Source organism: Astatotilapia calliptera, chromosome 8 (genome assembly GCF_964374335.1).
Source record: "Astatotilapia calliptera chromosome 8, fAstCal68.1, whole genome shotgun sequence".
In the NCBI taxonomy this organism is placed as follows: domain Eukaryota; kingdom Metazoa; phylum Chordata; class Actinopteri; order Cichliformes; family Cichlidae; genus Astatotilapia; species Astatotilapia calliptera.
The window spans coordinates 1,387,501-1,400,980 of NC_137429.1; the positions used below are offsets into that span (position 1 = coordinate 1,387,501).

At 44.5% G+C, this 13,480-nt stretch overlaps 1 protein-coding gene across 5 annotated transcripts in view; it reads left to right on the forward strand.

Annotated features, from left to right (window-relative positions):
* The window catches only part of tcerg1l (transcription elongation regulator 1 like), a 75,357-nt gene that overhangs the window by 36,782 nt on the left and 25,095 nt on the right, over positions 1-13,480 (forward strand). For 4 of the 5 annotated variants that reach the window (XM_080305269.1, XM_080305267.1, XM_080305268.1 and 1 more), the window contains 3 exons: positions 12,295-12,437; positions 12,799-12,867; positions 12,947-13,022. In XM_080305269.1, the coding sequence (XP_080161395.1) occupies positions 12,295-12,437; positions 12,799-12,867; positions 12,947-13,022 (288 nt within the window). The remainder of the gene's footprint in view (positions 1-12,294; positions 12,438-12,798; positions 12,868-12,946; positions 13,023-13,480) is intronic. The other variant, XM_080305270.1, reaches the window with a different exon arrangement.

The following is a 13,480-nucleotide window of genomic DNA, read 5'->3' on the forward strand; positions in this document are numbered from 1 at the left end:
CGGGCCCTCTGACCCCCCCAAGGATACAACGACCGAGTCTGTCCAAGCCGGGGCTCGAATCAGCAACCTTCCGATTACAAGGCAAACTCCCAACTCTTGAGCCACGATCGTCCCATAAGATAAACAGGTGCTCAGCCCCCTCCATCTAATTTGCCTATTCCTCCAGTGCCTTTTTGCAATAGTTCCGATTACCGACATCATAATTGCGTTCTGCTGGAGAGAGACGACAAGAGAAAAAAGCACAAGGGTGGGAATTACCTTCCTTGGATTTTGAGAGAATGGCCCAGACTCCGGTATCTGAAACGTGCACAACACAAACTGTTGAGTAGTGTCAGGCTGAATGAATACCGATACAGTGGCAAACTGGTCCTTAATAATGGTGAAGGCATTATTGGCAGCACTGTTCCACACGAACTGCACTTTGGGAGAAATCAGAGTAATGAGAAGTAAAACAATTTTACCGAAATTTTGCATGAACCGGCGGTAAAATTTGGCAACCCCAGGAAACACTGAAAGGTGCTTTGAGAAGTAGGTGTGGGCCAGTTCAAAACTGCCTGGATCTTTGCTGGATATGCCCTGCTGTGTCCTTTCTCAACCATATGACCTAGGAAGGAAATACTATGGGTGTGGAATTCACATTTCTCAACCTTAACAAAAAGTTTATTTTCAAGGAGATTTTGGACAACCATTTAGATTCTCTCCAAGAGGAGAGGATAATAGATGGATAATGCCACCTACCAGTGAATTGGTGATGTACTTATCCCTAGCTTGAAGCTATGGAAGAGTGTTAGGTACTTCAAAAATGCATAGTTTAATGTGTAAATGAGACTGGAAGCAGAACTTTGCAGAACTTTTCAATTTTGCCCATCAGTATTCCTACTATTACTGCCAGGCCCTGTCTCTTGGCCGATGAAGACGTGTGTCAATCAGATCTCCTTTTTTGCAGCAACAGAGGCACTCACTCGCTCAGTTGTGTCATAGGCAGACACAGCAGAGCTGGATCGGTTGCTCTCCGTTGTCAGAGTCAAAGTTCGGGGTCCAAGGCTCTTCAGGGGAAGCTCCTTCAGAGCCGGAAGCAGTGCAGCACAGGGACCACTGGATTTGTAGTTTTTCTTTGGGTGGAATTCACTTATATGATCTGAATACACAAGGTGATTGTCATGGACCCGGGCCATGTGGGCCCGGTATTCTCGGTTTTTGTATGTTTTGTATTTCATCCCCTAGTCATGCCTTGGTTCCTAGGTTCTTCTGTTAAGATGTTCCTTATTTGGTTACCTCCTGTGTGCCCCTGTGTAACTGTGAGCCCTCGTGTTTTATTCCATGTCTTCCTCAGCCCGTTATGTCTGTGTTTTTCCCCGTGCTCTCTCTCCTCCTGTTTGAACCTCTGTACTTCCTGTTTGACTCTGCCTGTCTCCCGTCAGTGTTATGTTCACCCCGCCCTGTCTCGTTATGGTTATCTGTGTCAGCTGTGTTCCCCGTGTGTTCCCACTTTCCTCGTTAACCCTCTGTGTATTTCTGTCTGCGTCTCCCTCTGTTCGGCGTCGCGTTCTCCCTCATGTTGTGTGTGTTCCTCCCTGTGTTTCTTGGCGAGCTTTGTATTTAGTTTTCCCAGTTTAGTTTCGTATTTCCTACGTTCTGCCTCTCCAGCATTAAAGCTGTAATTTTTGAGTTCATCCCCGTGTCTGTGAGTGTTGCATTTTGGGTCCTCCTCCTGCCTGCCACACAGCGATCCATGACAGTGATTAAGGTATCAAGAGACACAGGAAATTCTTTTGCAGATTTCATTTCATCAGATGTCCAAATATGCTCCTCATGGCGCTCGCTCCTCCATTCCTGCTTCCACAGCAAAAATCTAAACATCCACGGAATCATCCACAACGCTCCACTCACCTTGGCCTTGAGAAAATCATTTCTGGGCCGCTGCGTCTGAGTTGGTTGCCTTGTCGTAAACATTTCTGAACCTTTCTGAAGTCTGCGTAGGATAGATCGAGATGTGACTTTAGGACTGCCTGGGCCCACTGGAGACCTCGGTCCCAGTCAAGAGGCTCGTGGTGAACATGTGACCTTCACCTGCTCTTTGACTGGATCACAAGTCATGCCATCTGGACAGCATACACCATCGGGACAGGACCCACAATCAGGACAGGCACACCTTTACAGGGCGACACGCCATCAGAATATTACATGCTTAGGGATAGCATACACCATCATGAGGCAGTGGGTGTCCTGTCCATGATGTACAGATGTGTTACAAACGTGTCACACAGACGGGCATGTAAAACAGACTGAGTGCTGTTGTTTGGTTGTTTCCCGTCTCTTCATCTCTTCCAGCTGATTAATAAATGAAAGACGTGTGTGAATAAAACATGAAAGAAAAGGTGAAACTGCTGCACTTTTAAATTTTTTAACACAAATTCATCGACTTCCTGTTTAGTTCTAGTTGAAATAAACATCAAAATTGAGCTCAGGGCTGCTGGCTCTGATCATGATTTTGGGTTACTGATCCATCATGTGTAGTCTGAGTATTCAGTCAGGTGACCGCTGTCATCATGTGACACTTTAACCTTCTTGCTCCTCAGAACGTTAATCCCTCCGACTCCATGACTGTGCTTGAATGACACCATAAGGATGAACCACGAGCATCGCTCTGCCCTGCTCCTCTCCTCCTCTCTGCTCCCCACCCTTCCTCTCTCCTGTCCTCCTCCTCCTCATAGTTTTATTTCCTCTCATACTTCACTTCAGGATGTCATAAATAATCCTGACCGACTTTCTGTTTTTCAGAATAAAATTAGCAATCACCATCTGCATTTATAGCTTACCCCCCTCCCCCCAAACACACACACACACACACACACACACACACACACACACACACACACACACACAAAGAAACACCCAATTTAGTGAATAATTTCACAGCAGGTTTGCTCATTACAACAAGACCAGAGTGGATATCACTGATTAGACATGCAGCACACACACATGCACAGAGTTCAGTGTGTTTGACTTTATTAATAATTAAGGAGGTGCAGTTTGGGGAGAAAAAAGCTGATTTATGACAAACCTTTCACCTCTCACCCTCACAGTATTAAGAAGCTACTCGCCTCTTCATGCTCGTCCTCCTCATTGGTCTCTCTCACTGTGGCCCCTCCTCCTCTTGTTCTGTTCTACTGTCATTGTTGTTGTCAGGGGAAATGTTTGTGTGTGTAATGGTTGTCATTAGTTAACAAAGCACTGTGATCGCAGCTCCTGGCCTCTCCTCTTGCTTCGATTGTACCTTCCAGGTGGAGGTGGTCTCATTCACACCTTGAAGATGTCCGTCTTCATGGGTGTCACATGTCACAGACTGTTGTCCCTTCAGTTTCTGTGTGAATGAAAACCCTGACCAAGGAGATGACTTGGAAACCTCCAAGTCACATACTGGACCACCTTAACCGGCTCTTTTCGATGTGGTGTAGCGACTTCCTGCGCGCTCCTCCTGAATGACTGGACTCCTTACTCGATCTCTAAGGCTTAGCCCAGACGCCATTATTCATTTCTGCTGCTCATTCTTTTGGTCACTCCCTGAGCTCGCGGTCATTGCTGAGAATCAACTGTTAAATTTAGCAGCTTTGCCTTCACGCTCCCCTGTCTTCTCATCACATTACAGCATCCGCAGCACTGCCGGCACTTCACCAATCCACCTGTCAATCTTTCATGTCTGAGGGTGAAGAGCCCAATACACTTGAAGCCCGCACTAAACCATCATCATTTGATGCCAACAGGAGACGCCCACCACTTCACCTAGAAATTTTGCATATACAATTTATGAACATAATCTGTGACAAAGTCCAGCCCTGACAGAGTAATACCAGTAATAACTGACCTACTGGCAATCCAAGCTCTCACCATCGTGGTGGTGTGGGGTTGAATGGCCCATGACAGGGGAGAGATACCCCACACTCTCTGAGAATCCCCCGCAGGGCACTGTGAGCCACAGAGTCCATATGTCAACAAGCAGGAACCGCCACTCAAGTCTGCCTGTGCAGATCCACCCTCCTCCACTTAAAGCATTTTGCAGAGTTGTACCAGCCAGGACAGACCCACTAATCCAGAGCCTTGAGAAACTTTATACTCCCCAACTGAGATTTTTTTAAACTACCTCAGAAATCTCTCAGTCAGAACATGCTATATCATGTTTAGGTGGAAGCTAGCGAGCTAACTTCCTGCTAACTTCTAACTCAGTTAAACTTCATAAATCCTGTTTTCATGGATGCCTGGATGTTAAACTTCATAGTTACACCTGGTAAAGCAGCAACGCTGATCATTTTATTAAAGATGAAAGAATTTAGACCGTTTTTAACTCTCAGTGATGCCGCAGTGTTTGTGTGACTTTGGGACCTGAAGCTGACGGAGTTTAGGACCCAGATTACTCTGTGAGACTTCTGACTACTGTAGCCGTAATGCTCAGGCAATCCAACAGCGGTGCGGCTTCGTAGCTACCAAAGTTGTACTAAAACATGATTTGACAGATTTTTGAGCGCCGTCTAGCAGATAAAACCGTTTCAAGGTCAGTAAGCACAACCAGAACTCATGCATAAGGCGCACCAATGATTTTTGAGAAAATTAAAGGATTTTAAGTGCGCCCTATAGTGCAGAAAATAAGGTAAGCTTGACTCACATCTTCTTTCATCATGACAGCTGCCTTCACCTCTGATGTCCTCCGCCTGCCACAAGCTACAGCCACAAATCCTTGCACCCATTCAAAGTCAAATTAATCTGTCCTGCTTTCAGTCAACTTTCAGATGCCACACCTGGTCAAAGTCCTGTGAGCGAGATAGCTCTGTTTGAGTGGGAACCCTGGACTTGTTCTGGTCTGCACTTGGTCATTCTGACACATTTATCCCAAATTTAACTTTAATTGAAAACTGGGAGAGCGTGGATGGAGGATAATAAAGGAGGTTGGAAAATAAAGAAATAAATGGGATTAGAAGAGGAGGAAGAGGAGGAGAAGAAAGAATGAAGAGAGGAAGTCAGAAAATTAGCCCTAGACACTTCAAACAGAACCAAGCTACCTACTGCTGAGTGTGTGAACATCAATGTGGTTTTAGACAAAGCTGCTTCACACGCACGCGCGCACACACACAGAGTTAATCTCCATTCAGATGCAGATGAATCGTCCTTTTATGCACTGACTGAAAACGGGCGAGCAAACCAGCAAAAATGGGGAGATGATGAAAGATGGAGTTTTTTCTTTTTCCCATGATGTACTTCAGTCAACTCAGGGAAAATATTGCTGGTCACAGTAACAACATACCTGTCAGTCACCTGTTATCAGTGTGTGGGTGCTCATGCAAAGCTGCGGTTTCTCTGAAAGCCTGCTGTGTTTTTAATACGGCAGGTTTTTAAAGAACATCGCTCACTCTCCTGAACATCACCAAACTCTGTGACTCTGTTTTAATCAATCTAAAATTTAACCGCCCTCAGAAATTAGTGACTGCGGCAAAAACAACCCTACAAACATTCAGAGGCTGACTTGTCATGGCTGCGCAGCCGGTGTGTTTGATGAAGGGTCTCAAGACCAGTGTTGGTCAAGTTACTTGAAAAAAGTAATCAGAACTAATTACTTCCCCAAAAAAGTAATCCCGTTACTTTACTGATTACTCATTTTCAAAAGTAATTAATTACTTAGTTACTTTTTAAAAACACGATGTACAACCTGAGTAGCTGATAAAGTGATAGATCTTTCATCCCAATTCTACTTTTTCTGCATAATCATCATACAAAATGTAATCAAATGGAAAAGTCTCTTTTTAAAACTTGTTTTATTAGTTTTAATCTTTTAACTTTATGCATCAAGCAAAAATTTAATTATCTGCAACATTCTCTGACTGGAAGAAATTAGTTTAACATTTAAACCTATTTTCTGCACATTCCAGCTCATAAAATAAAATATTTTGTGTGTTTACACTCACTCTTTCAAATAGATGCAAGTAAAACACAGCAGAAAATAAATAAAGTCAAAGACTCAGCGGTCCTGTTGCTCTATTTTCACCTGTAAAGCAGGAGTGGGGTAGGCGGAGGTTTACCCTGGTGCAGGTGTGCCGCGGTCAGTGGAAGAATCCGCGAGTTTCTCTGTGAGTTTCCCATCACGTCGTAGCTACTCGCTGCTTGTTGGAAGTTTAGGGGTTTTTTCGCTGTAAAAAGAAGTTTTCTTCCCACGCACAGCGGACACTAATGTTTTTGTCACTTTTTATGGAATCAAACTCAAAGTAAGGTCAGTACTTCCACGCTTTAAACGCTGCACGCTCATACTCTCTCCCACAATCGATATATCAAATCAAATTTCAAATTCACATTTTTATTTGTCACGTACACAGTCATACACAGTACGATATGCAGTGAAATGCTTAGACAACTGCTCGTGACCTAAAGAAAAAAAAGGAAAGGGCTATGAATAAGATAGGGAATAAATATGAAAAACTAAAAAGTGTAAATTTAACTAGGAAGGAATAAAATATAAGAATATAAAAAATGAAATAACTGTACAATGCAAATTAGAATGAAGGGTAAATTTAACTGGGAAAGAATAAGATAAAATATATAAATTAAAGTTGAAAATAAAATAACTGTACAACAAAATACACAATATAGAACTATATAAGAATGTATGAAGAAATATAAATAAATAAATATATATATACACACACAATAACAGCAGCTGTACAAGTATTAACTGGAAATGAAGAATATAGTGACCAGTGTTGTGCAATCCACATTATGATCCACTGTTGATCTGCACACAGCTGTTGTCACGAACGTCGCACTCGCTTACGTCACTGTCGTGAGACATTCTCGCAAAAAAATCACGGTTTTAGTAACGCAGTAACGCAGCGTTCCTACGGGAAAGTAACGGTAATCTAATTACCATTTTTGCAATAGTAATCCCTTACTTTACTCGTTACTTGAAAAAAGTAATCAGATTACAGTAACGCCCATCTCTGCTCAAGACACAAGAGAAAACTAAGCTTGATAAAAAGCGAGACGTTTATTTGGCTGAAAAACATGAAGACAAAAACAAAGCGAGGCGAACAGGGGGCGAGAACTAAAACTGAAACCTAAACTAGGAATGACTATGATAATTAGGACATGACAGTGAACGGGAACATGTGAAACGTGGACATGAAGAAAACTAAATCTGACATGCGCATGAACCTGAGGAGGAAGAGAAGAAGGAATGAAGAGAGGAAGTTTCTGTGACCTGACTTGAAATAAACAGACAACCCGAGGACTTAAATACACAAGAGGGTAGTGGAAACACCCGGGGAGACACAGCTGACACAAATGAACACGACGCCACAGAGAAAGTAAAACAAAACACATTGAACATGGAAACACTAGACTCTTCAAAACCAAGCAGGTAACACGGAGAGACGTGACAACACCAGCTTGACAATATGGAACACACAGACATACGCACAACTGAAAGTAAAACACTGAGGACAAGAAAAGACTTGTTATTAAGGAGTTACAGAAGAAACAAAAGCTAGAATGAAACACAACTAAATCCTAACTAATAATAGCAGCACACTATTTCCAATATAACAGAAGAAATCAAACTGTCTGAAACGTGATAAGTATCAATTCAGTCAGTAACATGGAGAACAGAAAATGTCGAGAGCCTGGAGATGCAGTTAGTTTGCCCCAAAAGAAATGATTTGGTAAAGGACTGCAGCTAGCCTCTGAGCCACATAGGCTGTGTGCACAATGCAGCAGTAACAGCTTTAGTTGATAATCAGCCAGAAACACGCATGCAGTGGCCTTTCTTTTCCAGGACAGGGGTACTAAAGGGTTAAAGTGTTTCAGCCATAAATGCAGATGCTGCAGATCCACACACACACACTCTGCCTGCACTGCGTGTTGCATTTAAATGTGACACTGATTTAATTTGTCAGCAGAGAAGAAGAGCAGCAGAAAGGAGGAGAAGATGATGTATCATTCATTGCTGAAGGAAGAACGAACACAAAGATGTTCTGCTTTTCTTTCCTGTCCTCTCTGAAAGATGCCCTCTGCTGGTTAGAGCTCATAACAACACTGACCTGGTCAGCTGATCCTTAAGCCAACACCAACTGAACCCAGATGTTCTGTTGTTCAACATACAAACTAAACACCTCCTGACCAGTCAGCTCGGTGTGCAGATTGAGATTGTCTTGTTAGAGACCGCAGTGACAGTCAGTTTTTGGGCGTCGGGCCAAATTAGGCTCACCTCGGGGGGAGGAATGTCTCACAAGCTGTTTTCTAACTCAGTGATCAGATCAATGAAAGTTTCCAGCTGTTTAAACTATTTGTGGTCTGAGGGTAGCCCTACTGCAAGCTAGAAAGAATAAAAGAAGCTGGAACACAAGCCTTTACCTGTTTGTTTGTTTTTACTTAATAAATATAGTTGATATAAAGCATCAAAGTTGTTATATTTGGTAAAACCAGATTAATGAAACATTTCCTGAATATGGTGAACGGGTTTTTAGTCCACACCTCTGAACTGCCCGTACACTGTCTATGGATCACCATGTTGCCTTTTCCTTGTTTTTGTTTTATATTGTTAAAAAATACATTAAAAATATTGTACATGTACAAGCATTACAGAGAGCCTCATGGCTTCCCAGCATGTACTGGGGCAGGGAACCGATCACTTTCATTTTACTGTTACTGGTCTAGCTTCCCCTAGTATTGACACGTTTGTAATAACATGCCTGATGTGACTGCAGGTGATGCATAAGCTTGTGATTACCGTCACTGTTTTGTTCCTTTGTTTTCTGTGGTGAGGGAGCTTAGTCTCAAATTGTAGCTCTTAATTTATCTGCCATTATCTGTCATCTGTATATATATGTAAAAACAACAACATCCAGCACGCCCCTGCGGGCGGTTTATCCTTCAAGCTCGGGTCCTCTACCAGAGGCCTGGGAGCTTGAGGGTCCTGCGCAGTATCTTAGCTGTTCCCAGGACTGCGCTCTTCTGGACAGAGATCTCCGATGTTGTTCCCGGGATCTGCTGGAGCCACTCGCCTAGCTTGGGAGTCACCGCACCTAGTGCTCCGATTACCACGGGGACCACCGTTACCTTCACCCTCCACATCCTCTCGAGCTCTTCTCTGAGCCCTTGGTATTTCTCCAGCTTCTCGTGTTCCTTCTTCCTGATGTTGCTGTCATTCGGAACCGCTACATCGATCACTACGGCCGTCTTCTTCTGTTTGTCTACCACCACTATGTCCGGTTGCTGTCTTTCAGTCCAGCGTTGTCCAGCCACTGGTAGGATTTCTGGATATCAGCCACCTCCTCTATCTGCCGGTGGTACATACCGTGCAGGGGCCTGTCCTTCCATGATGGTTCCTCGTCTCCCTCCTCTTTCATTGCAGACATAGAGGACAGTTACAAGTACCTGTGGATCCCGCAAGCGAATGGGAACCATGAAGAGGCCACTAGGAAAGCTGCAACCAAGTACCTGCAGAGGGTCAGGCAAATCCTGAGGAGTCAGCTGCACGGTAAGAACAAGATCCGGGCCATCAACACGTACGCCCTGCCCGTGATCAGGTACCCTGCTGGGGTAATAGGCTGGCCAAAGGAGGAGATGGAAGCCACTGAAATCAAGACAAGAAAGTTCCTTACCATACATGGAGGGTTGTATGAAGCTGTACACTAAGCGGAAGGAAGGGGGCCGGGGACTGGTGAGTGTCAGCACCACAGTCCAGGATGAGACAAGGAACATCCACGAATACATCACAAAGATGGCCCCAACTGACCGAGTGCTCAGTGAATACCTCAGGCAGCAGAAACCAAAGAAAGTGTAGGAAGGCGAGGAACCATCATGGAAGGACAGGCCCATGCACGGTATGTACCACCGGCAGATAGAGAAGGTGGCTGATATCCAGAAATCCTACCAGTGGCTGGACAACGCTGGACTGAAAGACAGCAACAGGACATAGTGGTGGTAGACAAACAGAAGAAGACGGCCGTAGTGATCGATGTAGCGGTTCCGAATGACAGCAACATCAGGAAGAAGGAACACGAGAAGCTGGAGAAATACCAAGGGCTCAGAGAAGAGCTCGAGAGGATGTGGAGGGTGAAGGTAACGGTGGTCCCCGTGGTAATCGGAGCACTAGGTGCGGTGACTCCCAAGCTAGGCGAGTGGCTCCAGCAGATCCCGGGAACAACATCGGAGATCTCTGTCCAGAAGAGCGCAGTCCTGGGAACAGCTAAGATACTGCGCAGGACCCTCAAGCTCCCAGGCCTCTGGTAGAGGACCCGAGCTTGAAGGATTGACCGCCTATATAATTATGCACAGTAATAATCACCTGCACACACAGATATCCCCCTAAAATAGCCAAATGGTAAATGGCCTGTATTTATATAGCGCTTTACTAGTCCCTAAGGACCCCAAAGCGCTTTACATATCCAGTCATCCACCCATTCACACTCACATTCACACTGGTGATGGCAGCTACGTTATAGCCACAGCCACCCTGGGGCGCACTGACAGAGGCGAGGCTGCCGGACACTGGCGCCACCGGGCCCTCTGACCACCACCAGTAGGCAACGGGTGAAGTGTCTTGCCCAAGGACACAACGACCAAGACTGTCCAAGCCGGGGCTCGAACCGGCAACCTTCCAATTACAAGGCGAACTCCCAACTCTTGAGCCACGATCGCCCCGTAAAGCTAACAACAAACTAAAAACTACTTCCAAAAACATTCAGCTTTGATATTAATGAGTTTTTTGGGTTCATTGAGAACATGGTTGTTGTTCAATAATAAAATTATTCCTCAAAAATACAACTTGCCTAATAATTCTGCACTCCCTGTATGTGTATATATATATATATATATATATATATATATATATATATATATATATATATATATATATATATACACATATATATATATCGTTAGCTTCATAGCATAATTGCCTAAGTCATTTGACTAAGTCAATGACTTAGGCACTTATGCTATGAAGCTAACGATATGTGTGTGTGTGTGTGTGTACAAGTAAATAAAAAAACATCTAATAAGGTTAGCAGCTCAGAGGAAAAACTACTCCAGTGCACCGAAAAAGTGGGTTTAGGTAGTTATATAAGCTCTCTGTCCTGTGAATACCTCGGGAGAGATAAGAGATAATCAAATGATGTAAAGATTTCAGTCACCTCACATTCTCCTCAGCTGAAACCTCAGTTAAACCAGCCTGGAACCAGTTTAAACCACCTTCACAAGCATCGCTGTGAAGTCATAAAACAGCAGAACCGTCATCTACATCCTTAATAAGGATATTGTCAAGTTTCGTAGATCGGACTCACGCGCAGACCACTAGTGTCTTCAAAAGGTGCATTTATTTACAGTGTTTCCTACAGTGGAATTCATATATACACATAATGGTGTCAACGGAAAAAAGGGGCCGGGGTTCCAGGGTCCAGGAGTGAAAGAGGCAGGAGTCCAGGAAGGGAAGGTTTCCATTCAGTCCTAGCACATCTCCTCTCCTTTCCTCTATCTCTCTTGCTCCCGTTCAGTCGCCAGGCACAGGGGAAGAATAAGTCCAGAGGCAATCTATGCACAGGCAGAAAAAAAACATTAGTCTCCTGGTTTAGACATGCTCACAAACTGACTTTACAAAATACAGGACGACTGACGCTGATGGCTCAACGATCCAGCGACGAGTAGAGCAGACTCGCCCTCTTAAGAAGGGTTCCAATCTTTCATGATCAGCGACAGATGTGCTGATCACCTCCAGGTGCGTAGGCCAGGGGCAGGAGCCCATACTGAGCTCCGCCCCGGCAGGAGAAAGAGAGAATGGAAGAGGGCGAGAGAGAAAGGGAGAGCACAGGTGAGAGAGAAAGGTAAACAAAAACAAAGCACCTGACGGCTGTCAGCTGACGAGGAGCGGAGACCATGACAGATATCAACCATCTATTCTCTTCAGTTTATCCTTTTCAGGGCGTGGGGGGGCTGGATCTATCCCAGCTGTCTTAGAGCGAGGGGCAGGGCACACCCTGGACAGGTCGCCAGTCTGTCGCAGGGCTAACACATAGACACAGACAACCATTTGCACCTATGGGCAATTTAGAGTTTCCAATTAACCTATCCTCCCTCCCAGAGTACCCGGAGAGAACCCACACAAACATGGGGCGAACATGCAAACTCAACCCAGAAAGACCCCAACCTGATGGTGGACTGACTCAGGACCTTCTTTCTGTGAGGCAACAGTGCTATCCACTGTGCCACAGTGCTGAATATCAAGGACTCACTGAAACGATCTGTGTTGTGTTGTAGATGTAATGTACTGTGAATGGACCGGCCTTCACAAGCAGAGACGCAAGGAGGCGTGGCATCTCATTCTACCCAATCAGCATCGAAGAGTGACATGGCTCCGGCCAATGATAAGCTGTGAAAGTAGACCAACACCACCCATTCAGGTGAGTATTTATCACATCAATGTTACAAAGTGATCAACACAATGAACACTTTTTGATGCAGATGTGCTTCTAGCTAGATAGATAAACCCTGAACTGAATTATAAACTTAAATTACAACCCCCAAGTTACCTCTCAGCCTGATGGCTGGTGTTAGAGTAAGAGGAGCCAGATAAGAGCAAGATGTCCTGGTTAGAGATGTCTTGAATGTGTTGAACGGGAGTCAGGGTGACCTTATACGAGATGAGCAGCAGTTTCACCTACCTGGAGTTTGGAGGAATTGCTGTTCCTGGTGCTGAGTGGCTGATGTGAGACAGGTGAACAGGTGTTGTGGTCAGAACCCATCTCTCTCACGGTCTTTCAGCAGTGTGTTTCTGGACCTGTTCGTCCCTTTCAGCTCTGCACTGAAAAGTGTCCTGTGTTACCTCTCCAGGTGAGTCTCCAGCTGATCTGTCCATCAGTTTGTCTTTCTGTCCATTCAAGCTGTGCTAATCACATCTCTTCTCTTTCAGGTGATCAAAGAAGTTCAGCCTTTTTTTTCTTCACAATTTTCTTCCAGATTCACTTTGCTGACAAACTACAGACACAGTAAGACAGCGTGTCTCTCAGTATGTCTCTGTTCATCTGTTGTTTGTGTAAATGTGTGTGTCAGCCATAAACAGAAGCACACTGTGTGTATGAAATGCCTTTGAGCCATGAGAGCAGATTGAAACACTGAAATCTTTGTTTACGCGGACGAAATCAACCATGTGGCAAATGAATATTTCACTGTTGATTATGATGTGCTGTATAAAGTAAATGATGGCCATAAATATCTCGTGTCCATCATACACAATAATTCACTCCTGTTTCTGTCTGTGTTTTTGGCACAGATACATAGATATGTTGAAGGCCAGGTTGAGAGCTTTAGCCAGATGTTGAGGTTGATGATCCAAAGCTCTTAGACGGCACTAGCTACCCTGTCTTACATTTGAGTCCTGGGACTGACAAGGCTATCTGCTGCCTGCTTCAGTGAGAGAGGGATGGTGCATGTTGTAATGGAAATT